Below are 27,961 nucleotides of genomic sequence, written 5' to 3'. Positions count from 1 at the left end.
ATTTCAGTCAGTGAAGATGAACGCGATCTTACGCATAAGCGAACTTTGAAAAGAACTGCTACGTTGGATTCCTCTGTTGTCACAAGTTCCCTTGGACAAAGAGAATACCAAACAAACATCACACAAAGCATGAAAGAGAAATGGGCCCAACAGCTCTATTTTCCTGTTGGGTGAGTGTCAGTCCCGGTTTTCCACTCAGACCATGGGAATAGCAAAGAGTGTGGATGCAGTGCTAAAATATCAACCCTAAATTGGCATGTACTGAGATGAATTTACTGAAACTGAACTCACGTCACTCATCTCCTGACTTCGTTAAGGAGGCACTCTCAACTGGATCTTATCCAAACTTTGAAAAACTTTTCAAGTTGGCTCTAACATTACCGGTGGGGACCGCAACATGCGAGAGATCTTTTTCAGCTATGTGACGCGTAAAGAATTGGATGCGTTCAACAATGGGCCAGGAGAGACTTTCATCCTTGAGTCTGCTGCATATCGAGAGTGACATAACCACAAAACTAAACAACGAGGACATCATCAACGCATATGATGCCAGGTCTAAACGCAGGATTTTGCTGCATTAGGTAAGGCAGTGTTTATTTATATTGGCTGCCAGGCATACAGTACTGCTTGCTTTTTTGCTAAAATTAACAGTTTGTAAACGTATAGTCGCGTTAATAACAAATTAGTTAACGGGAGCATTTATACCGGGACGTTTAAGTTGTTGCTAGGCGACACGTTGGTTAAAACTGACATGGTTATAGGTGGTAGGAAATCTATTTAAATGCATCAAGGGGAAGCGCACATCTTAGCCTTACCCTGGAGTGGGTTCACCCTCCGCCTATGCAAGGAGGAACAATCGAAAATGCTACCATTGGACGTACACTTAACATAGTAACTTCCTTTTCTCTAGCAATATACTCTATTGTCCAACCAAAACTTGAGCTCTGTTGTGGCGAGCACGACGAGGTCGAGGGCCGTGGGAGGACGGCGCGAGGCCGGTGGCGCGATTGATAATGAGCAACACGTGCGCGACGCACCGGTCTCGCATCTCTCACGGAGGAGCGGAAGCATAAAGGAGGAGCGACGACAGTGAAGAGAGAGAGAGGACAGGCCTGATTTTTAGTTCATGTTTTGTTTCTGTTTGTGTTGCCAGCAGTCGTCCGTGAGGGGCTGCTGGCTTTTACTTTTATTTTTGTATTTGTGTATTTTATTATTAAATATTGTTGAATGTCCGCCGGTTCCCGCCTCCTTCTTCCCATAACATCTAAACCCCGTTACATTGGTGCCGAAACCCGGGAAGAAGGAGTGACACGCTGTCGGAGAGCCCTCGCTGCTGGGGGGGATCGCGGTGCTGAGGAGGTCGGGCAGCACGAGGGAGCGACGGCCGCCGATTGCTGCCCGAGGCGATGGTGCTGGAGCGATGGAAGATCTGGTGGGACGGAGAGCTCGACACCGTGCTCCTGGATCGAGGAGGGGTGGCTGCCGTCCAAGAGGGAGCGGAGGAGTCGCTCCCGTTCGCCGTGGGCCGGAGCCTGTTGCCGTCGGCCATGATGGGGGCGGAGCAGGGAACGGGAAACTCGCTGCCTGCTGCCCTCGACAGGAGGAGTCACCGCCGGCCGCCAGGAGGCGGAAGAGCGTCGAGCCGTCCCCCAACGAATGTCCAGTACCATCGCATGGCACCGCGAGTGACTCTCAGCCGGTTGAGGACCGAGCGGCAGTGTGTCCGGGAACCGGATCAAGAAATTTTTTTTTTTTTTTTTTTTTCCTCTCTCCCCTCTCTCGTCTCTGTCGCTCCTCGTGCTTCCGTCTCCTTTTCCCTCACCTCGTCTATCCATACCTCCAGCCCAGGTATCGCAGCCGCCGTGATCGGTCCCCCCGGGGAGGGGGGGAGGGGGAGTAAGCGCAGTCTCGTGGGTGCCCCCCGGCCTGCGAGGGGCGATGGGGGTATGTGGCGAGCACGACGAGGTCGAGGGCCGTGGGAGGACGGCGCGAGGCCGGTGGCGCGATTGATAATGAGCGACACGTGCGCGACGCACCGGTCTCGCATCTCTCACGGAGGAGCGGAAGCATAAAGGACGAGCGACGACAGTGAAGAGAGAGAGAGGACAGGCCTGATTTTTAGTTCATGTTTTGTTTCTGTTTGTGTTGCCAGCAGTCGTCCGTGAGGGGCTGCTGGCTTTTACTTTTATTTTTGTATTTGTGTATTTTATTATTAAATATTGTTGAATGTCCGCCGGTTCCCGCCTCCTTCTTCCCATAACATCTAAACCCCGTTACATCTGTTTTTTCTCCTTCTCTTGACAGGGCATTAGAACCTTCTGACTAGGATGATCCTCTTTATGACCCTTCAATTTTGCCCAATAAACTAGAGCCAACTGTTTTCTTCTTAATTTAAGAGGCATCTCTCCCATCTCTACCTGGATTGCAGCCACATGGGTGGTCTTATATGCCCCACTACATAATCTCAAAGCCTGATACTGTATCAAATCCAGTTTATTTAAGTTATTTGAGTTGCAGAAGCAGACCCATAGACTATACATCCATAATCAAACACTGATCTTATTAATCCTATAAATAGTTTTCATAGCTGGTCTACTTGCACCCCACTCCATTTCCCTCAAACATCTCATAACATTTAAGACATTCTTACACTTATCCACTACTTTTTGGACATGACTTGCCCATGTAAGCATCTTATCAAACCAAAGACCTACATATTTAAAACAGTCTACTCTTTCCAATTCTTTCCCATACATACTAAGCTTAAACTCTGGACATATTTTCTTCCTCTCAAAAAACATGGTCTTTGATTGATCCACTGAGAACCTAAATCCCCATTCAAATGCCCACTTTTCAATGTTATGTAGCTTGCTGCATTTTCTTAACAACATAATCCACATTCCTACTCTTCTTCCACATAACTCCATCATCTGCAAACAGAGCTACATCAACTGAGCATCCCACATCTTTAAACACATCATTTATCATTAATGAAAATAACAAAGGACTAATTATACTCCCATGAGGCGTAACATTCTCTACTTTATAGTATCTACTCAATACTCCATTAACTTTAACTGTTATTTTCCTTTCTGTTAAGAAATCCTTACACCAGTTAAAAACTCTTCCTTTTATTCCCACTAGTTTCAACTTGATAAGCAATCCTTTCTTCTACAGCATGTCATAGGCCTTTTCTATATCAAAAAATATAACTGTCATGGCTCGAAAAGAACAGTCAAGGATTCAATAGCAAGTGGTGTTTATTAACACAAAAAGTAATAGAGGTAGTGTAGGTCCAATAAGAGGCATGCAGAAGAAATCCAGGCTCGGCAACACAGGGACTCAGTGGGCAGACGGCGAAACGGGAGGCCAGCAAACGATCCTCTGAACAGGGCAGAAATCCACAGCACGGGAAACAGGAACTGGAGCGAGGAGAAATGACGGTGAGCTGATATCCGGAGAACCTCCACAAGCATCTGACAAAGACAAGACGAGGTGACAAACAATATATAGGACATTCTCATTCAAAACAGCTGGCGCTGATCAGCTCATCAGCGGGGCTAACGAGCCGTGCTGATGAGCCGCGCACATTCACACAACGCGCACACACATAGAGAGTGCGAGTCAATGAATCCATGAACCGTGACAGTACCCCCCCCCCCTTCTAAGAACGCCGCCTGGTGTTCCCAGACACCCTTAGCTGTCGATTGTAATCATCGATAAGGGAGTGGTCCAGGATGTCCCTGTCACATGCCTGTCCTGTCTTGTTATGCACATGGGTGTTTTGTTATTTTGGGCCATGTGCTCGTGTCTATTGTCTAGACCCTCCCATCTTGTTATCTGATTATTGGTTAATTTGTCCCACCTGTTTGTCTCGTTACCCTCCTTTGTTTGTTCCCCTATTTAGCCTCCTTGTGTTTGTAGTCTTGTGCTGGTTCGTTGTCCTTGTTGCGTGTTCCTGGAGCTCTGTGTTTTTTTGAGTTTGTTACCCTGTCTGCATGTCATCAATAAATTCCTCTGCATTTGAATCCTCGTCTCATATTCATCCGTTACGTGACAGTCCCTAGCAGGAACCCAACTTCTCTCCTCCGGACCGTAACCTTCCCAGTCCACCAAGTACTGGAATCCGCGTCCCCTCCGTCTTGAGTCCAGTATACGATTAACCGAATATGTAGGTTCCCCATCTACAAGTCGCGGGGGGGAGGGACCAGGGCAGGCGGATTAATGTGAGAATGAAACACGGGCTTTATTTTAGACACATGCAAGACGGGATGAATCCTCCTGTACGCTGGAGGAAGGTTGAGGCGGACTGCCACCGGACTAATGATCTTGGTGACAGTAAACGGGCCAATGAATTTGGGAGCAAGTTTATTAGAAATGGAGCAGAGAGGAATGTTCCTGGTCGAAAGCCACACTTTTTGACCAGCGATGTATACGGGAGGCTTACACCGGTGGCCATCGGCTTTAGCCTTGGTGCGCGCTCCCACCTGGAGTAGAGTCTCACGGGCTCTAGTCCATGTGCGGTGACACGTCTGGAGGGGAGGGGACCGCGACTTCGGATTCCAGACTGGGAAAAATTGGTGGCTGGTAACCTACACTACACTCAAACGGAGATAGGCCCGTGGACGACACTGGCAACGTATTGTGAGCATACTCCACCATTGAAAGTTGTTGGCTCCAAGAGGAAGGATTCTTAGAGACCAAACATTGTAACACCCTTTCCAAATCTTGGTTGGCTCTCTCGGTTTGGCCATTGCTCTGGGGGTGAAACCCTGAGGACAGACTGACAGTCGCTCCCAGTAACTTACAAAACTCTCGCCAAAATTTGGACACAAACTGGGGTCCTCTGTCAGAAACCACATCCATCGGGAGGCCATGTAAGCGAAAGATGTGATCAACAACGGTCAATGCTGTCTCCTTGGCTGAGGGTAATTTGGGCAAGGGAATGAAATGAGCCGCCTTCGAGAACCGGTCCACCACGCTCAAAACGACCGTATTGCCCTGAGAGGGTAGGAGGGTGGTGATAAAATCTAGTGCTATGTGGGACCAGGGTCTTGAAGGGACAGGCAGCGGTTGAAGTAACCCATCTGGGGGTCGATTGGAAGTCTTACCAGTGGCACAATCCGAGCAAGCCAAAACAAAACTGTGAATGTCACGAGCCATCAGTGGCCACCAGAACCGTTGCTTGACTAAAAAACTAGTGCGATTAACTCCTGGATGACAAGCTACGTTGGAACAATGCCCCCACTGAATAACGTCAGACCGGAATCCCTCCGGCACAAACAAACAATTCGGTGGGCAACCGGGCGGAGGCGTTACCCCTTCTAAGGCCGACTTGACCTTCGACTCGACCTCCCATGTGAGTGTGGAGACAAATAGGGTCTCGGGTAAAATGTACTCGGGAGTAGACGGGCATTCGTAACGGTCAAAAATCCGCAATGAAGAGTCGGGTTTGATGTTTTTGGAACCCGGGCGGTACGAGAGAGAAAAATCAAAACGACCGAAAAAAAGTGCCCACCGAGCCTGCCTGGAGTTCAATCTTTTGGCGGTTCTGATATATTCCAGGTTCTTGTGATCGGTCCAGACGATAAAAGGTACCCCCGACCCCTCTAACCAATGACGCCATTCTTCCAGCGCTAACTTGACTGCCAACAACTCTCTGTTACCAATGTCGTAGTTATGTTTGGCAGGCGATAAACGACGGGACAAAAACGCGCAGGGATGCATCTTGTCGTCTGTGGGGGAACGCTGGGACAGCACTGCTCCTACCCCCACCTCTGACGCATCGACCTCCACCACGAACTGACGTGATGGATCAGGGGCTATAAGGATGGGGGCTGAAACGAAGCGGCCTTTCAGTTTGTCAAACACAGTTTCAGTTTCTCATCCCCCTTCCTGATGCGAACCAAATGATATGCATTACGTAAATCCAATTTTGTGAAGATTGATGCTCCCTGCAACCTCTCGAAGGCTGAAGACATCAACGGCAAAGTATTCTTATAAAGTATTCTTTACCGTGATGCTGTTCAACCCCCAGTAATCAATACAAGGTCGCAGAGAACCATCCTTCTTTCCCACAAAAAAGAATCCCGCCCCCGCTGGAGAAGAGGAAGGACGGATGAACTCAGTTGCTAGAGAATCAGAAATATATTTCTCCATAGCCTCCCTTTCTGGAGCAGAAAGCGAATATAACTTTCCCTTAGGCGGAGACGTACCTGGCAGTAAATCTATAGCACAGTCATAGGGACGATGCGGAGGAAGAGAAGCAGCCCGGGACTTACTGAACACTTCCTTCAGGTCGAGATACTCCGGTGGCACGTTAGACAGATTAACTGGCTCCTCCTGCAACACAGAACGAGAAACAGACGGGACAGCAGACAAAAGACATGAGGCATAACATTGATCACTCCAACTGGACACAGAATTTTGACCCCACTCTATCCTGGGTCCGTGTTTCACCAACCACGGATGACCCAGGACAATGGAAGCGTGAGGTGACTGGGTGAGGTAGAGTGAGGTCCTCTCAGTGTGGTTACCCGAGGTGATAAGTGTGATGAGCCCAGTGGTGTGAGTGATGCCCGGGAGTTCCTGTCCATTGAGTGCGTGGATGGTGATGGTGTGTTCCAGAGCTGTGATGGGGATGTGAAGTTTGTGAGCCAATGAAAAGTCCATCAGGTTACCCTCCGCTCCCGAATCCACCAGCGCCTGGCCGTTGAAGGAGCGGCCTGCCCACTGGAGTCTCACCGGGAGGAGGGTGGCGTTCGAGGGTCTGGTCATGGAAAGCCCGCCCGACAGTAGCCTCCGTCCTACCACCGGGTTTGGCCTTTTAAAGGACAGGTGGAAATGAAGTGGCCGGCTTCCCCACAGTAGAGGCACAGACCCCTTGAGCGGCGGTGTTCTCTCTTCTTCCGGGAGAGCCGAGCTCGACCTACCTGCATGGGTTCAGGATCGTTTGAGGGGCTGACCGTGTTCACACCTCTGAAACCGGGAAACTCAGCGAAATCAACCACTGGAGTCTGGTACGGTTGATTCTCTCTGTTGTAGACGTGCATCGACCCGTAGTGCAAGTTCGACCAGTTCAGCAAGAGTTTTGGGTTATTCCAACGTGTAAATCTCCCTTTGAACACGGTCAGCCAACCCATGCAGGAACATGTCCCACTGCGCCTCCTCGTTCCATTTGCACTCGGCGGCCAACGTCCGGAACTCGATGGAATAGTCGGAAACAGAGTTGTTGTTCTGTCGGAGATCTGCAAGTTGGCAGGCCGCCTCGCGTCCGGCGACCGTGCGGTCGAACACGCGCCTCTTCTCCTGCTCGAGTGCTTGTAACGAGGAGCAGCAGGCGTGTTGATTCTGCCACACCGCTGTTCCCCACAGAGCCACGCGTCCAGACAGCAGCATCATCACTAGTGCCACTTTACTCTCCTCGGAAGAAAACGTCACAGGCTGAAGAGAGAAGTAAATCGAACATTTGGTTAAAAAAGCTCTGCACAGATTCGGTTCCCCCAAATACCTCTCGGGGGTGGGGATGCGCGGCTCCGGCCGGTTGAAGTTGGGAAAATCCGGGGGAACAGGCGGGGGCGGGGCTGGCGCAGTGGGACCTCTCAGATGTTGTAATTGAGAGGTGAGCTCGGTCACCTGCGTTACCAGAGCCTGTATCGCCCGACCCGAGGCTCCGATCTGTTCATCCTGACGATCCATGCGGGCGTGGTTACCGGCGAACATCTGCTCGAAATTGGTTGCACTCGCTGAATCCATGGCGTGGTCAGATTCTGTCAGGTTCTGTCATGGCTCGAAAAGAAAAGTACTGTTTCTTTATTTGTCTGCACCCTCCTTATGTCATACTCCAAACACACCAGGATCCATTGTTCCCCTTCCTCTTCTAAACCCACTCTGATCATTTTTTATCAAACCTCTGATCTCCAGATAATATACCATCCTATCATTGACAAATTTCCATTGTTTTTCCCATCTGAGAGGTCAGGGCAATTGGTCTATAGCTTTCAGGTAGTGTTGGATCTTTCCCTGGTTTCCTTATAGGAATGATAATAGATTATTTCCAACTTCTTGGAATAGTGCCTTCTTGCCATACCTTATTATACAAATTTAACACCACTTAAATACACCATACCCTTTGTCACTAAGTTGTTTCAGCATGACATAGCATATATTATCCCTTCCTGGATTTGACTTACCCAGTTTCCTTAGAGCATTCTTAAGCTCAGCTATTGTAAATAAACTATTTATTACATTACCATCCTCACCATCATCTTCTTGAATGATACTCCTATATCTTGCACTAGTGACTTCCCTTCCTCTTCTTTCCTCTTGATTAAGGTTTTCAGAACTATGTACTTTTACTAGTGTCTTTGCTATCTGTTCCGCTTCATCTTCACTACTAGTAACAATAATTTGGCCTTACTTCATTGCTGGGTAACCATTTTCTTTACCACATCCTCGCATTCTTTTTATTGTTCCCCAGACTTTCTCCACAGGTGTTGTCCTCCCAATTGAGTCACAGAATCTTTTCCAATATTTGTTTTTGTTTTTTACTTCTCCTAACTGTTTGCCTCACTATTGCCTGTAATCTCTTATACTCAATTAGATTTTGAAAATTATGTGTCTTTTTCAAATCTTTAAAAACTCGATTTCTTTTCCTTATTGCCTCACCACACTCCTTTGTCCACCATGGTACAATTTTATTTAACTTACAAGGTTTGGATTTTGGAATCCAATTTTGGAGCCTCTGTTGCTGCCTGTATTTATAATGTTACTTATCTCTATACTTAATTCCTCAACATTTTGATCATTTATAACCCGCATCAACCAGCTCTCACTGATTTCTCTAAACTTCTCCCAGTCAGCTTCTTCCAACTTCCATCTCCCTCCCTCATTACATTTTCTACAATCAATTACATCTCTGTATGAATTATTATAGGATAATGATCACTGCCCATAGTTCTTTCTTTCCTTACTTCCCACCTGCATTTCTTAGCTATTGCTTGCCTAATGTCTACTGTAGACTCTGTTCCCCTTGCTATGTCTATCCTTTTACCAGTTCCATCATTTAAACAAACTAGTTCTTTCTCTTCCATAAATTCTTCCACAATGTTCCCATTATTATCATCCTTAATTCCCCATACTATGCTATGTGCATTAAAATCCCTACACCAAATAACTTTTCCACTTAAATCTCCCCAAATGTCTTCCAGGTGCATAATCTCCAACTGCCTACAAGGATTGTAGAAGTTAATTATTTTCACACTTCCCTCACTTGTCCATATCTGCACTACAATAAATTCCCACTCATTTCCTTTCCTTAATTCCCTATATTGCAACCCTTCCTTTATAAAAATAGCACACCCTCCACCATTTCCCTCTGCTCTATCTCTTCTTAAGCTAATATCCCTTTATAACAAAATCTAAAACAGGCTTAAGCCAAGTCTCATGAATGCATCCAATGTCTGGCTTGTCACTTAAATCTTCAATAAAACCTTTAAATTCTTGGCCAATTGCAATAAGACTCCTAGCATTGTACTTCAAAACTAACAGGGTGAATTTAAACCTGGTTTTGTTATCTCACACATTTCATTCTGAATTAAACCTGACTGTATTTTTTTCAAAAGACAAGTCCTTCATATTCAAAAACTTACTTGCTGCTTTCATTATTATCTTTATTTTTCCAGTTTTTGTTTTCGCTTGTTCAGAACAAGTAATCACATATGCAATGAACAATACCAACTTTTCTGCATTAAGTTCTACCACATCTTTATCCCTTTCCTGAATATGTATCACTACAGGACTTTCTTTCTTTGCATACGTAAGACTACGCTCTGCCCGTACCTGTTGCACTTCTACTGCCTTTTTTCTTACTGGACAGCCCCTGTATGCTGCTGTGTGATCCCCACCACAATTATAACATTTCCTCACATCACTAACCCCACATTGTCCATATTCATGGTCTCCACCACACTTTCCACATCTTTGCTTTCCCTTACACACTTTTGCAATATGTCCATACCCCTGACACTTGTAGCATCTTACTGGGGGAGGAATGAACTCTCTCACATTGAAACTCATAAATCCAATCATCACTCTGGATGGCATATAGCCTCTTCCTGAAACTCCAGGAGAATTGAGGTACTATCAACCTTTTCACCATTCTTCATCATCTTAAGACGTTTAACTTCTACTACTGTTCCTCCCTTTATATTCTTTTTAAGATCCTCTAACTTTTCACCTAAAGGGATTCCTGATATTACACCCCTCGCTCTCCTATGCTCTCCAAATAATCTTGCTTCACTCACTTCCTTTTTACAAATTGATTGTACCTGGCTGCATAGCCTTGTCTCCTTGCCCTATGTCCTTACATTTAATCAGCAACCTACCATCATGTAATATTTTCGCCATCTCTATTTCTCCCACTTACTTTTTTAATCCACTCGTTAACGCAGAGAGACTTACATCAATCAGCTAATTTCCTTCCTTAAATTTAATCACAACCTCATACCTGTCCTCTTCTGTCGTTTTCCTTCTTATAACTATTGAATCCCTTACCTCCTCCTCATCAAGTGCCCTCTTAAATCTCCCTCTGCCTCTACCACGTCCCTGACTCTGAGAAAAATAACTCCATGACTCAACCCCACCCATCCCATCATCATCCTCGCTCCCCTCCCCCATCCTATCAATCTATATTCAGACCCAGTCACAATTCAGATTATGCACAACCACCAAATTAATTAGATATCGCAACAAACAAACCGCTCCATCTTCTCGTCGATCCCTCCCAATCCTTCCGGTTTAGATGCTGGGGCCAAAACCCTGGTAGCAAGGCCCCCAAGCGATCCCATTGACTCAAATTACTTTTAATAGGTATTCTCTATACCGCCTGCTTACAATTCCTACAAAATGTCAAAATCATGTTATGGTGAATGCTGTTTCAACTATGTTACAATGACCTTTACTGTTTGTATTAGTTTGTTTATGTTCTAGCATATGTTCTTGCCCAATTAGCCTGATAGCTTAGTTTATACACGCATTTGCACTTAGCATAAGCATACATGTATTCACAATAACATAATAATCTTTACGTGTTAAAATAAGTGTTAAATATCCAGATATTTCAGTTATAAAAGGAATGCAATAATGTTCAATTATTCACTTGATAGGGCATTATTATTACTATTATTAAATAGGGTAAATAACAGTTTATCAAGTGAAAAATAAATAAGTATAATTTGTTGTGTACTAAGTATAATCATTAACTGATCATGGGAGAACCGATTTGTCATGACATGTCTTCTCCTCTTAAGTGTTTTATAGCGGTTAAGGTGCATTTACGCCACCTAGCCTACTGTGAAGCCTCAATGAACAAAAGGAATAAATAAATTAAATGAAATGAGAGGGGAATGAAATTAAATGAATCTTTCTAATAAAATCTGTATCTCTCAAATATTTTAGAAGAATACACCCTTAACTATTTCTGTGCATTCTGAAATATAGTCTTAACTGTAATGGCATTTATTTCCACATCTCTTAATTTTTCAAGGTGATTTATTTCTCTTTTAAAAAGGCTTTAAAAAGGGGCTTTATGTTACATTTGATCTGTTTCTGTGTTTTGCTTGAGTTGGACTCTTTGTTTAAGTTTCCACTTCTTGATAAAATGTATGAGTGCTTTTAGTGTTTTAAGTAAGGTGCAGCCTATACATATCCAGCCAGCAGCCATATCACCCTGTAGACCAAGACTGGTTGCCTACCGAAGCTAAGCAGGGCTGAGCCTGGTCAGTACCTGAATGGGAGACCTCCTGAGAAATCCAGGTTGCTGTTGGTAGAGGTGTTAGTGAGGCCAGCAGGGGATGCTATCCCTGTGGTGTGTGGGTCCTAACGCCCCAGTATAGTGATGGGGACACTATACAGTCAAAGAGCACCGTCCTTCGGATGAGACGTTAAACCGAGGTCCTGACTCTCTGTGGTCATTAACAAATTCCAGTATGTCCTTCGGAAAAAAGAGTAGGGGTTTAACACCGGCATCCTGGCCAAATTTGCCCATTGGCCTCTGTCCATCATGGCCTCCTAATCATCCCTAGGCTATACTGATTAGCTTCATCAGTCGGTCTCCTCTCCACCAATAAGCTGATGTGTGTTGGGTGTTCTGGTGCAATATGGCGTTGAATGTAACAAATGTAAATGTAACGAATTATATCTGTTCACATCTCAAAAAAATTGTTTTGGGGTTGTATGAACCTTAACATGGTGCTGTCCATCACTCACACTAACAAATCAATGAATTGTCATCAAAAATGTCACAGAATTGTGCAGTCTATGGCTGTAAAAACCACCAACGTATAAAATCCCAGACGAATTGGTATAACCTTTCAGAGGCGAGAAAGTGCTTTGTGTTTGTAAAGCCTAACCCAATATGCAGTATGAGGAATTAGCCTATCACATTAATGATAAACTATGCTGTTGTCTTCTAACGTCTATTGCATATAGATATAGGCTATGTGAATAACTGTAGCAGACGCACAGTCAATTTGCTCTCGAGTAGTCACAGATCTGATTTGACCGTTCCTATATGACGGACAGCCTATGTACAGCAGCTTATAGAGACATAAATAGCCTACTAATGAGACGCAACCTTATTCACAGCAGCGCCATTTTACGGGAATGAAAGCGAGGCTGTGAGGGACAGACATCTCTTCAGCAGTTTAATGTTTCTTGATGTGTTTTTGGATTGTTCTGCTGAAACACTGCAAAAATACCTGTCATGGCGCTGCTCTGAAATGAATAAGGTCGGTTTCAGAGAAGGGAACTGTAATCATCTTAATGTAAGCAATTATTTTTATTTTTATTTATACATGTTTTATATACATTTTTCGTATGCACAACAATATATAAAACACAATATGATGTAAAATATTTGATTTGAACATTTGAACAATCCGTCATCCATAATGATCTGCCCATCTATTTCCTGTTCGCGTCACTCACTCTCTGACTCTGACTCACTTCCTTTATCCTATCCTACCCTGATCCTACCCTGAGCGAGCGACAAACGGAGGCGCTAGGTCTGTGAGACATAATTCTTTTTATTTTTGCGGATTTATCTTGATAGCCGTGGTTTCTTCAATGTCGGAATCAGTAAAGCTTTGTTTATTTTCCTTTGTGTGTCGAGCGAGCGATTGAGAATTTTTGAAATTGTGGTAGTGACATTGAGGTTGCTGCGGATGGTGACTGGTGCTATATTTTAGCATTAGCAGTAGACCGGTACATGTGTCCTAATCTATCCAGCACGGTATTAAAACAGATTAAAATAGAATTTAGGTTACACACTCACGGTGTTCATTGATTTATTATGTGTATTATAGTGTTAAATGTAATGCTTATTTTGTTTAAAAACTTCTAATAAATATATGACCTTGTAATGTTAGTTAGCCGGTGTCATGACAAATCGGGCCATGTAGCCTAGTATGTGCTCCCTTACCCCTTTTAAGGTATATCAATAAATTGTGTGGCAGTACCATGGTGAAGCGAGGAAAAAAAAAAATCAAACTACTTGTATAGCATATTCATATACCTTTGCATTTATATGTTAGTACTAGATGCTTAATACAAAATATTGACCTGTCAGTTTTTTTTTATTTAGTGAACGACTTATCACATCATTTTTAATGTTTCACAGGAGACCACAAACACATGCATCAACAGTGTACACATAATATGAGTTTAAATACAGATCATACTGGTTACTGGTAATTTTTGTTAAATTTGTTTCCTTTTAAAGAAGTTATTTAGTGTTTATTTTTTAGTTGTGATTTTCTAGAAAGAAGAATAGTAGTTTATCATTAACTTTTTGTATCTTTGCTCTCACACAGAATGTTGGCAACCAGAGCACTTCGTCTTGTTGGTAAACGGGCCTTATCCACTTCCATCTGCCTTCGTGGTGGGCATGGTAAGTTGCATGCAAACCGTTCCACTTGCCTCAGTTGGTATATATATATATATATATATATATATATATATATATATATATATATATATATATATATATATATAAAATATATAAGCAACAAATCCCAAATGCTAGGGTTCTTTTCATTTGTTTTGAACATACAGTTGTGCAAATTATAGTTTGTTCCACCTAGTGGCATTTAGTCCCCTCTGAGGTAGTTGGTACAGTACAGCCTCCAACAGAATTGCACTCTTGCATAGGTTTTTTTTTTTTTTTGTAGGGCTGATAAAAACAAAAGGTATTTGGTCACAATTAGCTAGAAAACTGAAAAGCATATCTTGCGTTATAAAAGTACAAAATAAATTGAATAATAAAAAAAAACGACCTTTTGCAGGAATTAGTTCAACTTTACGCTTGAGTTCATTAACATGCAGTTACAATGGTGGATATACAAGGTTCAATATTACATTTTTCAAGAAATCACGGAGAGATGAGCTAAAACAAAATGTGCCATCTACATTCTGAGCCTACTTCACCTTTCTACTAGGAGACAGTAACTAAGTGGCACCTGAAGCTTCCCATTTCCAGGACATGCGTATTTAATCACTGGACTTCCATGACACAAATCGGCTCAATGCCAAATGATTCTGTCTCATTATAACAGTGGAAACAACTTAAAATACTCTGTCATTTATGGTCATACAGAGAAGAGTAAGAAACTGTAAAGGGTCCATTTTTATTTGTGTACACTGACTCACAATAATAATAATTTAAAAAAACATTGTGCTTTTGTAAAATAGTTTGTCATTGTACTCTTTTGTGTTTTTCATTAAGAATAATAATGAACCCATTATTCAAGCAAATGCCGCCCCCGAATTGTTGCTAATTCGAGTAAAATGCGTACGGCTGTATGGGCAATCGTGTTCACTGGCGCGAAGTGAGCGGAGGAGAGTGAGTGTTTTAAATTCATTCCTATGGAAGTTGAGTTGAGAGCGAGTGTTTTCAGTTCATTCCTGTGAGCTTAAAGCTCAACTTCCATAGGAATGAACTGAAAAAAGTTTGCTCTGCTCCGCTCGCTTCGCGCCAGTGGACATGCTTCATAGGTGATTTAAAAGCAAGGTGGAAAAAAGGGGGAAACTCTTTTATTGCCGGCAAGGAACAATTTCCTTACCGTCACATCCCTATATTTTACCAACAAAGGTATAACTAAAAGAATGCTTTGTATGAATTGTGATTGTTTTAATTGTCATCTCAGGAGTTGCTAAGGTTGAGGACTACACACTCCCAGCATACTTTGATCGGCGGGAGAACCCCCTTCCTGACATCAAGTTTGTGCAGCAGCTGAGTCCTGAACAGAAGTCTTTGAAGGAAAAAGAGAAGGGATCCTGGGCTGTGCTGTCCAAAGAGGAAAAGATTGCATGTGTGTGATATAATTATTCTTGAAGACTTCTTTGATGGTTTTGAATTTCTACTTTAATATATTAATTACATACATTTTTTTTATTTCAGTGTATCGTATCAGCTTCAAAGAGAGCTTCGCTGAAATGGAAAAGGGAACAGGAGAGTGGAAATCAGTAGTTGCAGGAATTTTCTTTTTCATTGGCTTCACTGGCCTAGTTGTATTGTGGCAGAGGAAGTACGGTAAGTAAAAAAAAAACATAAAAAATTGTATAGACTTTATCATGCCTCATAAAAATGATCATCTCATCCCGGATCATACTTGTGTACAGTTATTGAAGGTGGAAACATCAAATTATTGTATGTCCTTTGTCTTCCGTTTAGTTTATGGAGATGTCCCACGTACCTTTGACCCCGAACACAAGCAGAAGGAGCTCCAGAGGATGTTGGATATGAGGATCAACCCTGTGGAGGGCTTTTCAGCCAAATGGGACTATGAAAACAATGCTTGGAAGAAATAAATAGTTCTGTACATGTTGATCTGTTGGACCAGGCCCACCCCGTCTAACCAATCATCCAATAAACAGATAAGTCTGTATTTATCAATTTGTCCACCTTTTACCTCAAAATGATTTTGGAAGATTGCTTCCTCTTATGGTTCTGTATCATAAATAAAATTCCAATATGTATCAAAGTGATTGTGTTCTCATTTTGTCTGTCCACATACTTGTGCAATATTTTTATTTTTTAGATTATTTTAACAAGTCACCATGAAATCAAAATAGACAATTCTTATTTTTAATTAAATATTGATGTATTTATTATAAATTATTATCAGTGCACTTTTTTTTTTATAATACATGTGCCCTTATAATATTTCATCAAAATAACTTAACCCTCCATCTTGCAACAACAACTCTGATGACGTTTACCTGAGCAAGGGGAGGACAACCTGTCACTCACGAGATTGCAGCAATGACAAATAATCCAATCAATTCTGGATGGACAAATAAATTCCCGTCCTACACATTTTTTTTTTTTTTTTGAAGCTGTTAATATCACTCGGATATACATCACAATAGGGACAAAAGACTATCACAACTTCTGTTTCATGTGGAATTTACCATGCATTAACTCAGCAGCTTTTGGTAGATTTGAATGTCCTGGATCCTACATTTATTTAGGAATAATTTAATTAAAATACAATGCTTGCCTATGGGATTAAAATACAGTTGCGTGTACTATTGTATAGATTTCAAATCTATACCTGCAGATGGCTAGTACAGCGGTTTTCAGTCGTGGTCATGGGGACCCACAGTACTTTATTTATTTATTTATTTATTTATTTATTTATTTATTTATTTATTATCTCATTTATCTGAAATGCTCTGTTTACGGAGTTCTCTCTTAATGAGCGGAATATCTATTCTAAATCAAGTGGATAAAATATAGAAGACAAAAAATGTGCCGTGCTGTGGGTCTCCAGGACCAGAATTAATCACTGCATGAACGTCTAAGGTTTTTTTATTTAGTTTTTTTAGTTTTTTTTTAACCACTTGTCTGCCACGCTTTTGGTGTAGTCTGAGTGAGACAAGTTCTGTCCTATTGAGATACCATGACATTTTATGCCCAATTGTGGACGAGTTAAGTTCGGTCACGTTGTCACAGTCATGAAAGGGTTATATGACGTCGAAATATTTGATGTTTTGATTTCGACAGAATTCCGGAAGAACTAGAAAAAAAAAAGACAACTCCGGAAGCCGTGTCACAGCAACTGTTTTCATTTAAATTCTCATCGAATTTAATTTGGTTTAATACCACTGAAAGTAGCGAAATATTTGTTTTAGTGACGTGTCGTTTCTCTGTAATGCAATGTTAAGTCGGAGGTCTTATTGCATGAAAACCGATAACAGTCGTATGACCAGTGAATCATGGGCAACGGAATGAATAAGGTAACCAGCGTTAACATGTTTAAAAATCATTGCATGTTACGCGTTAACAGTCGTGTCTGTTTGTGTCGAATGTCAGCATCTTTATTTATAAATGTGACATTTAAAGATACGCATGACACGAAAAGCTGTAAACCGATTCTGATATAGAGATTACACCAATCTGTTTTACATTTACCTTGTGATCGCAGTTATCCTTCATCCGCGTACTTTTTACTACTTACTTTTCAACCTTTCAATGTAAAAAGTGTGGTACACGCACCGAGCAATCTCCAATATTGTTATTCACTGATTCTTGAGAGTCGGGACAAAACATGTCCCACATAGAAAAGTCTAATTTATAGCAAAAATTAAGAAATTCATCATGATTGACATACTTACAAAGTTAAATCTAAAGGAATTGTATACCTATCCGATTTTTAGAATAAACTTTTTTATCTTTTTGGGGAAAATTTGTTTAAATGTATGGTCTGTGGTTAGAAGGTCCATGTTATTGCAATTGTCCTCAGCAAGAGGTCACAATATTAACCATCCCAAAAAACTTTAAAAAAGCTCTACAATTGTGAAAACATATCAAATAAAAAATAAGGGGTATAAATATAAAAAACAATGCATGAAGTGAACATCAAACAATATTTTCCATACAAATCTGCCTATTAAAGTTGTGTCAGTTTCTGTCAACTCTGTCAGATTTTTTCATAAAGCTCTTTAAATAAGGAAATAGCATGGTCAGCTATATCCCTGAGGACCCCTTTTCATCTCCCTGCCTGTGGTGAATACAGTGCTCACTCCCACACATGCTCTGGTACGTTTTATATTTTAGACAAACAATGTCAATATTCCTATGGTCACAGCTGCACCATGGCAATACCATCTTCCTGTTAAGATACTTTTTTTAAACCATAGTGGATTGAATTTAAGCATTTTAGTGAGGTTATTGGGACAGCTAGCAACTGAGGAAAAACTACCTAGCTGCAGTGTACAATACATGTTTTGGCAGGAAAATACATGCCCTTACGTCAACTCCGTCAGGTTCTATGTCTGACGGAGTTGACCTGTAAGCTGACGGAGTTGACAAATCCACCAATAACCTCTTAATGTGCGAATATAATATTATTTGTTAATATAGTGAAGGGTTAAACTGTTATTTCAGGGTTTTATTTACACATAAATGCTCATACATAGCATGCATTACATTATTTAACCATACGCATCTGACTTGTAGATAATGGGCAGGCAGTGGTCTGCTTATTATTGTGTAACGTGTAACTTTGCCAGCACTTTAATATATATATTATTTGTAGAGACAGAGATAGAGATATGAGAAGCCAGTGTAGGGCTGAGCGATATGGCCAAAAAAAAATTATCACTATACATTTTTTATATCAGTCAATATCGATAATTATCACGATATTTTTTTTATATCAGTCGATATCGATAATTATCACAATAAATGTCAAATCTTTATTTCTTTCAAGTTTAAAGGCAGATTTTTGCTCCTAAGTGAAAGTTGTAGAAAACAGAGCGTTAATTGTAGTTTTAAACTACTCTTTATTGCCAGAACATATCATGACAAACAGGTGAACATTTCACAAATCTGAGGTAAAACATTCAAACTTTTTTTGTCAACACCGTCAGATCTTTGTCAACAGCATTGGATGTATGTATGTTTTTGTTAATTTTTTGTCTTCAAAAAAAAAAAAATCTTCCTTCAGTTTATGTTGTTTTTGTAATAAAGGACCATCTGACCTACATCCTCTTATGTTTTATTTATTTAAGGAATTTGTTTTTACAATATTGAAAATAAAATCAAAGTTTGAAAATGCAAATGTTTAGAAATCTGAGTTTTCAGAATAGTGTGAAATCACAACTTAAGTTTATATATTGGATTTTTTTTTACATATCAGAGTAACTAAACACTATTACAATATACTTCAGGGGCCGTATTCACAAAGCATTTTATCTTACCACTAGGAGTACTCCTAAATCGCACTAAAATATTTTAGCTAGGAGTTTTCTCTTAAAAGTTATTCACAACACCTTTCAGACCTACTCTTAGTAAAGAAAAATGACAACTCCTAAACTAAGAGTGAGTCTTCGTTGCTATGGATGACGTCATTACTCATGCACGAGCTTGACTGAAGTGACCACCTTGATTGGCTGATGATTGTAACGCGGGAATGATTCCAAACACCTCCCCTACGATGATGAGTGACAGGTCTGAGAATGCGTGCGCTACACAAGTAGTGCGAAGGACGGAAGATGATGAATAACTTAATAAATAGCCTACATGAATAAAGAGTAAGGCAAAACAAATAGCCTAGTAGCCTAATGAAACATATGGATTGATGCAATATCTTTGCAACATTATTGAATTAATCTGTCACTATATGCCTCTGCCTACGTTTGCAAAGAGAAGAACATTTTAATCTAATTAACAATGATACGTTACAATTAGTTTACATGCAATGAGTAGCCTAGTTGGTTGTTGTTGGTGGCGTTATTGCATCCCTAGTTATGCCTACAATGCAAAATTGTTCCCTCGCGATTGGAAGTTCCTGTAGCCGCCGCATACGCATTTCAAAACATCGCAACGTGAAATGCCACCAAAAGCGGTTTGTGAATAGGTCTTAGTGAGTTAGGAGTCCTCTCGACTTCTTTTAAGCTGTCCCAGACTTAGGTGCTACTTTTAGGGCTAAAATGCTTCGTGAATTACTCTTAGTGAAAAAAATTAGGAGTCCTAAAGTTAGGAGTGACACGCCCATTATTTTTAGGAGTTGCTCCTAAATTCACCAATTAGGAGCTACTTTTAGCCTTAAAATTCTTTGTGAATACGGCCCCAGAACTTTAGATTCTTGTTGGATTTGAAGAATTAAAATTGTATACTTTTTAGTGTGTCTGACAGAGTTGACACAAATCCAGTTCTGAAGGGAAACATGTTTATTTCTTAAAAATGTGTTTTTATTTAGAACCTGTTCCCTTACATGGTTAAATAGCTAAGACCTTTCTCTGCAGAAACATACAACTCTAATTGATATAGTGTGTATTTTAAAAAAAAAGTTTTTTAAAACGTGTTTTGTCCCGACTCTCAAGAATCAGTGTATTACATAATAGATTTATTTGGCCAGTGCCGCTTCGTGCTTCTGTGTTGGGTTATTGGTTTGCATGTAAAACGGAACAACGGGCATATAACGTGTTTACGTGACTCATTTTTGTTGTTAGTTTTTTTATTAGTTAAATATGCAATTCATGCTTTAAGTGGCTATGACAAGCATCTGAAATTACTTTTTACCAACTTTTTTCTATTTTTTTATTATTGGTTTGTGTGTATTAAGTATAAATTATAAAGTATAAAAACAGAACACTTAGGCTACATGTTCTGAAAATAAATAAATAAATAAATAACTGAAAAGGGAAAAAGACATTGGTAGGAAGCCAGTTACAATTTGATAGTTAAGATACAGTATATGGACAAAAGTATTGGGACACCAGACCAACAGGGACTGTAATGTCATTGCATTCTAAATACATAGACATTAAAGGCACAGTATGTAGTTTTTTGACACTAGAGGTCACCTATTCAAAACAAAGGCATAGCTTGATGACGCAGAGATTGACCGTGGAATCATGGGAGTTGTTGTTTTCACCTCACAGCCGGTGGAAAAGAATCCGACGAGACTCGGGCAGAAACAATATTCATGGATGAGATTGTTAACGTTACTCTAGTATGAAGAAGAGCATCCCCGAGTGCTGTGGGAGTGGAACGAGGCCGCTGGAGCTATTGCTAATGAGAGACGAACACGAGACACAGCTTGAGAGCAGCGGAACTTTTATTATATTACACCGCTAATGCTTCTTCAGGTCAAGCGTGTGTGGGGTAACGCAGCACTGTTTATCATTTACATTTGTACGTTGAAAATTATGTTATAACGTTACTCTGTACGTTCGCTCGGCGGCTGCTATGAAACACTTGTTGCTCACTGCAGTAAGCTAGATCGATATTAGAATATTATTAATAAATGCTGGATGGTTTGTGTTGCTAAATGGCATGCAATTAATTTTAAAACAAATTGTATGATGAAGAAAATGCTGCATGTTACTAAAAATAAAGCAGCATCTGATTATGTTATGTTAGCCACTTGATAAAAATAGTGTTTCCTTTCGAGAACGGTCACTTCATATTGCGTAGCTAATACGCAGTGGGGAAACTCCTTTCCTCGAGAAATATTGAAGGTAATAATTTAAAACGCAGTGCAGCTGCACAGCGAACACAGCAGAGCGTCTAGCTCGCTTATTGGCTGTGCTGCGGCAACTGCACAACCTATGGCCAAGCGACCCAATCAATGATTTGGCGCCCAACACGTCAGAGTGCAACTAAATGGCCGTGGCCTTAGACTATAAAGTAAACCCATTCTGGCCAATATAGCAGATTTTCTCTCCTTCAGCGACTCTTCACGTCTCTGACCTCCTCTGAAGCTTCGCCGTCGAAACAAGCTAGAACAGCTAGAGCAAGTATTACATACAGCGGACAGCGCCTTCAACTCACCTCGAAGCCGCTCCTCTTCTGTCACTGCTCTCCTGAGGCCATCCGACGAGAAAGAACGCTATATCCTTTTATTGCTACTGTTGTGTTCACCGCTGCAACACTCAGTTCTAAAAGAAACTAATTTAGCGAGCGTTGTTTCAAATGCCTCGCCCCTCGTGCACCTCGTGTGGAGCACGCCTACACGAGGAAGATGGGCACTCGGGCGCCACGTGCCTGGGACCCACCCACTCTGAAGCTGCACTCTCTGCCGCGGGCTGCTCTCACTGCGAGAGCCTGCCCATCTCAACGCTGCGGACACGGCTAGCTCTCTTTCGAGACGGCGAGACCGCTCCTCCTGCACTTCCCTTTCCGGCACTACTTCAGCCGCAGAAGAAGAGGCACGGCAGCCAACGGCAGCCTGAGCACATGGAATTAAGCTAGCCCACGCCGGCCACGTCCCCACGTGCCTCACTTTCTCCATCTCAGTCTCCTTCGCCGGTCCTGTTCACTCAGGCAGACCAACGCCCCTCTCTTCAAGCGGCAGGTCTTGTCTCTTTCGGCAGATCGGACGAAGAACGCAACGAAAGCCTCTCCATTGCTGCATCTGAGGAAGAGTGGTCGGGCTCGGTTGACCTCGCCCTCTCTCGTTGCTGCTACCAGAACTAATTCGGATGCTGAGATGCTGCGTATCCTCGCTGCGCCCATTTCAGACCTCGGTCTCGAATGGGCCTCGGCCCTCGCCTGAGGAGCCACCTAGAAGTCGGTTGGATGGATGGTTTCTGCCAGGGTGCCAGCAGGCCCCCTGTCACAAGCCAGCGCCTGAGGTCCACGTCGAACTCACGAAATCATGGCGCGTGCCGTACTCAGCATGCACGAGCGCTTCTACCTCCGCCACGCTCTCCTCTGTTGACTGCGCAGCGGAAAAAGGTTATGAGAAGCTGCCTCTGCTCGAAGAAGCAGTCACCGCCCATCTATGCCCGCCCATGCTGTTGCTGTCGGCTGGAGATCCAGAGCGGTTCACCCTTCAAAGCCTTGCCAAAGCACTTCAGCCCTCGCTGGATGTGCCTTCTCTGCTTCTGGTCAGGCTGCATCGGCTCTGCACACCATGGCGGTGTTGCAGGTGTTTCAGGCCAAGCTTCTCCAGGCGTTCCGTGACCTGCACAGCGCCACAGACCTAGTACAAAGGCCACCGCCCAAGCGATCGGCAGAGGTATGGCTAACCTCGTCGTGCTCGAGCACCATCTGTGGCTGAACCTTACGGACATCAATGAGGCGGATAAAACGACTTTCCTCGATTCGCCTATTTCCAGTCTCTTTGTCTCGGCTGTGGGGTTTTCCGAGAGATTCACCGAGGCACAGAAATCTTCACAAGCTATGAAGCACATCCTGCCTAAGCGCTCCAGCTCTGCCTCAAGCCGCCACAAGAGTACGCCGCCTCCTCAGCCAGCGAAACCAGCACCTCGGGTCTCTCAGCCCACCCTGTGATGATGCTGATACCCATCATCGCTCAAGATCAGCTAAGCGCTACCCGCTGCCTCGCCGCCAAGACCCGTTGTGTTGGACCCCGAGTCGCCGAAGCCCTCCTAGCCACAGGAGGAAAGAGAGGGGGTCCGAGTCTCGCTCTAGCCGGACCGCCCTCGAAAATAGCTTATTTAAATTGCGCAGCTCCCTGTTCAGTTCAGGCGGCTGGAGATTTTTAAATTGTAGTCAATGGGCCCGTTGCACTGCACGGGCCTATACAAACAAACGCTGTTTTAACAGCGACCCAAATAAAGCATAAAAAGAGTATGTTTCACACACACAACACATGGGTAATTGGTCCCCCTTCACTAGGCGGCCCTCCCTCAGTTGTCACTCTATCTCTGTGTCGGGCCTGTCACAGCCCAGGCGAGAAAATGTGCACAAAACACAACTCAAGGGTATCAGGTCCCCCGGTTCTGGCTAATTTGCTCTGTCCTGTCAGGGCTCTAAAAGTCTACTTGGAGCGTTCTGCGCCGTTTAGGCAGTCAGATCAGCTCTTTGTTTGCTTCAATGGCCGCACCAAAGGGGCTCCGGTCACGAAGCAGAGGCTTAGAGGCACTAGATGGATAGTGGACGCCATCTCTCTAGCATATGAGGCCATGGGTCAGGTTTGCCCCATAGGCGCTAGAGCCCATTCTGCGAGAGGTATGGCCTCTTTGTGGGCTTGGTCTAGTGGTGTACCAATTCAAGACATACTGTATGTGCAGTGGCCAGCTGGTCCTCGCCGTCCACATTTGCGAGATTTTATAATATGGAGGTTCCTTGCCTGCAGGCTCAAGTCCTCTCAGTATGATAATTAGACCTGACGATGTCTGGTCTTATCAATCTACCTATTACTGTCCATAAGCACAATTGTCCTGGGACTTATGTTTGGAGCGAGCCTGGCTCTTATGTTCCAGCCCCTTATTCATGAAACCCGACTCACGTCTGGTTACTGTCACTATGTTGGGGTTTGTTGTGGCTTGTTTCTGTGAGCCTCGGGGTCTCCCTAGGCTCCAGTTGTATGCAGCCAGTTGCTAATTGTGCGGCGTTTTAGATTGCGTCCCCACTGCGTATTAGCTACACAATACAAAGTGACCGTTCTCGAAAGGGAACATACTCGGTTACTAATGTAACCTCGGTTCCTGGCAAAGATCTCAGACGGCCCCAGATTATTGTTGTTCAACATTCATTACTCGTTAAAACATCACACTCTTACTTGATCTGGACAAACTGAGCATTATTAGAAAGTAGGGCTGCCACTTTACGTTCGAAAATCGATTGCACAATTGATCGGACCAACCAACACAAGTTTCGAAAACGAAAATAGGGAATCGATTTTAACGGTCTTTTCTCGGAACGCGTCCAGCTTGTCACGATACGCCCGCAGCGAACGCGCATCACACAGCTCTGACAAACACACATTACTTCTGCATAATGTTTCTATTTTTACTACAAAAATGTGAATTCTGCCGTGTTTTAAAACTCATGCATACAGATACAGATTCAGGCTACGGTCAACATTCGCCTACGTAGGCAACATTTGTTTGACTTTTCTAACCGTAAACACAGGCATGTTGAAGACTGCAGTAATGTTTTTCATTGATGTTATGGCAGTCCACTCTGCTTATTGCTTTTCGAGAATGTTTGTCCTGTTTGTCATTGTGCACGAAACTTCACGCCAATAAATCATCAGGAATATTGCTGACTTGTGCGCGTCTCAAGCGCCCTCTTTACGTTCGTCCTAATGCCTGTTAGTTGTCCGTGGATTTGCCCATATTTGGCGTTTAAAATGGAAACGTCTTTAGACATGGAAAATCGATTTTACAATCGATTCAATGAACACATATGTCTCAAAAATCGAACAGGATTTTTTCACAAAAGTGACAGCCCTATTAGAAAGATGTAAGACTCCAGCTTCGATATTTGACCACTGTTTATGATAAAACTTGTTTGCAGTGACATTAATTTCTTAATTTATGCCAGGAGTGCAAAATAATTAATTGTTTGTTATTTTGAATAGAAATCATCACTCATAAATCAGTCATTCACGTCTCTGGTTTATTTGTGTTCACAGCAATATACAGCATCCACCAGGGCTCTTAGTCCAATGGTGCGCATATTTGGAGAAATAATGATTTATTATCAAGTTTCTAAAATATTTCATCACACAGAATAACATTTCTATTAATTTTCCACTGAATTATGTGATCTGAAGAGCTCAGACAGCGAACACAGCGAGATCTGTCTCTCCTCTTCCTGATTTGTGTCAGTTATAATCTCAGCGCTCTCTCATTCGCTGTACAGCTGTCAAATCATCTCACGTAATTCAATGTGACCATAATCCTGCCCTTCTGCATGACGCTGTCCTGTTTAATTCCTCATTCTGAGCCCCGAGTAAGACAAAGCTAAAGACACATATCTCCATCTGAAATAAGAAGCTAATAAATGCACGATTTCGAGTATATGTGGTTTGTGTGTGATTTTCGTGCGATTTGGGGTATTTTCATATGAATAAAGAATGTTTACAGTATGCATGTTAGGCAAAGTGTAGCATTTAGCTTAATATAAAATGCTAAATATAACATATTTCAACATCTTTTTTTGACTTAAAACCATTTTAAAACGTGACCGGAATATACAAATACTCAATGGTGTTTTAAAGTGAGCTTTAAGTAAAATTGTAGTATTAATTTTTTAAATTGTGTGATGTAGCTTGACTCTACATGTTGCTATAATCCACCTGCTGCAGGAGCTATTCTATCCCCTTATATCATTTTTTTTAAAGAATACACATAAGGTCCCAAAAAATGTTTTTATTTCTTCTTTTTTTTTTCCTAACAAGACAAGATAATAGGTGGATTATTCATGTATAGTGGGATGAAAGAGGTTTAAATGGCCAAGCCATATATGGAGTTTGTCCTCTTTGCAGTTCTAACAGCTTCCACTATTCTGGGCAGGATTTCCACAAGATTTTGGAATGTTTCTGTGGGAATTTTGCCCATTCATCCAGTCGAGTATTTGTGAGGTCAGGCACTAATGTTGGACAAGAAGGCCTGGCTCGCAATCTTCATTCCATTTAATCCCAAAGGTGTTCGATGGTGTTTAGGTCAGGGCTCTACAGTCAAGTAAACAGGGCAAATTAGCGTGAGAGAGCGCAATTCCAAAAAAGCGCTGAAGAGAGTGGAAAGTTCAGCTTGTGATCTACTGACGACACGCAAATGAAAGAACACAGCTGGATCATTTCCATAATAACCAACACAATCAACCAAGAGCAGCGCAAATTAGCGTCTGGTTTAAGACATGTTTTTTTTGGGCATTAATTAATGGCGCAAATACCAGTTAATCGACTAGCGCAAACCTTAGTAAATCACCTTACAGGATTCGTTTAAATCCTGAACAGAAACGTTGATTCATCACTCCACAGAACGTTTCCACTTCTCCAGTCCAGTGGGGCCGAGATTTACATCACTCCATTCGACACTTGGCATTGTTCTTGGTGACAATCTCAAACACACGCTTTCCTGTTCACGTACAATTGGTTGTGGAATATCTAATAGGGATGAAATTTCACGAACTGACTTATTGCAAGGTGGAATCTTATCACAGTATCATGCTTGAATTCACTGAGCTCTTCAGAATGACCCATTCTAGATGCAGATCGCATCTAGGTGCTGGACTTTATAAACCCGTGGCAATGAATCTGATAGAAACACCTCAATTCAATAATTAAGAAGAGTGTCCCAATACTTTTTTTCCTTATAGTGGACCCAGCAGCCGTATCACCCTGTAGCTCAAGACTGTTTGCCAACTAAAGCTATAAGCAGGGTTGGGCTTGGAGGTGTTTAGTGAGGCCAGCAGTGGGTGTTTACCCTCTGGTCTGCAGCAATGGCTGCTAAACAAAACCATAAATCAAGTAATCCTAATTTAAATAAAGTGCAAAAACGTTTACAGAAAGTTATATTAAATGTTTTACAGGAAAACTCTTATTCTACAGGTATTTCCTGAATTATTATGCTCAAACACCTTCACTGTAAAAAAAAAAAAAAAATCATAAAAAATGGTCAAATGTCTGCCAAACAAAAAACGTAAAATTAAAGTAAAATATCCTAATTTGAATAAAATGACCAAAAATTTACAGAAATTTGGATTAAACATTTTACAGAAAAAATTCAGGTATTTCCTGAATTATTATGACCAAAAACCTTCATTGTAAAATGTCAATTTCTTGCAGTCAACCATTAGCTAGCAATAACACAAATCCATGAGTTAATGCAACTATAGACATCACTGCACTAGTGACTACACAGTTACTTTCTTTAAATAAAGCAACATGCAGCTGCAGCATAACATCAATGTTTTTTAATCAATGGACCATTCTCGACTGAAGCACAGGCTCTACTCTTGAGCACAATGGTGATCCACAAAATCAGACAATACAGAAACCCTACAGAACTTTAAACACTAACAGATCTCTCAAGATCTCAGCATCTACACTTATTACAATCCATTTTATTTCTTTCAAACAAAAATCTTTTTGAGAATTAACAGAGAATTAACAGAGTTTAGATGTTTTCTTTGACCCTTAAATAATTTAATCAGAGATTTGACTCTGGATGAGATCAGTGAATCAAGCCATCA

The 27,961-nt window shown here is 42.1% G+C and overlaps 3 protein-coding genes across 4 annotated transcripts in view; all 3 read left to right on the top strand.

The window, feature by feature from the left end:
- gse1b (Gse1 coiled-coil protein b) overlaps positions 1 to 27,961 on the top strand; it is a 486,478-nt gene that overhangs the window by 313,819 nt on the left and 144,698 nt on the right. The window lies entirely within an intron of this gene.
- Positions 12,647 to 16,040, top strand: cox4i1 (cytochrome c oxidase subunit 4I1). Of its 2 annotated transcripts, none has more exons than XM_079874198.1 (5): positions 12,647 to 12,824; positions 13,872 to 13,948; positions 15,204 to 15,368; positions 15,458 to 15,589; positions 15,731 to 16,040. In XM_079874198.1, exons 2-5 carry the CDS (start codon positions 13,873 to 13,875, stop codon positions 15,865 to 15,867), a joined length of 510 nt encoding a protein of 169 aa, XP_079730324.1. In that variant the 5' UTR covers positions 12,647 to 12,824; position 13,872; the 3' UTR covers positions 15,868 to 16,040. The 2 variants fall into 2 exon arrangements, with proteins under 2 accessions (XP_079730324.1, XP_079730323.1); XM_079874197.1 differs by lacking the exon at positions 12,647 to 12,824 and adding an exon at positions 12,973 to 13,064.
- The window catches only part of dusp22a (dual specificity phosphatase 22a), an 81,349-nt gene continuing 70,296 nt past the window's right edge, over positions 16,909 to 27,961 (top strand). The window contains exon 1 of the mRNA XM_079874244.1: positions 16,909 to 17,298. Within this exon, the coding sequence (XP_079730370.1) occupies positions 17,278 to 17,298 (21 nt within the window). The 5' untranslated portion in view covers positions 16,909 to 17,277. The remainder of the gene's footprint in view (positions 17,299 to 27,961) is intronic.

Source organism: Squalius cephalus, assembly GCF_949319135.1.
Source record: "Squalius cephalus genome assembly, chromosome: 6".
Classification (NCBI taxonomy): Eukaryota; Metazoa; Chordata; class Actinopteri; order Cypriniformes; family Leuciscidae; genus Squalius; species Squalius cephalus.
The sequence above is the reverse complement of the archived record's forward strand: the minus strand, read 5'-3'. Positions and strand labels throughout refer to the sequence as shown.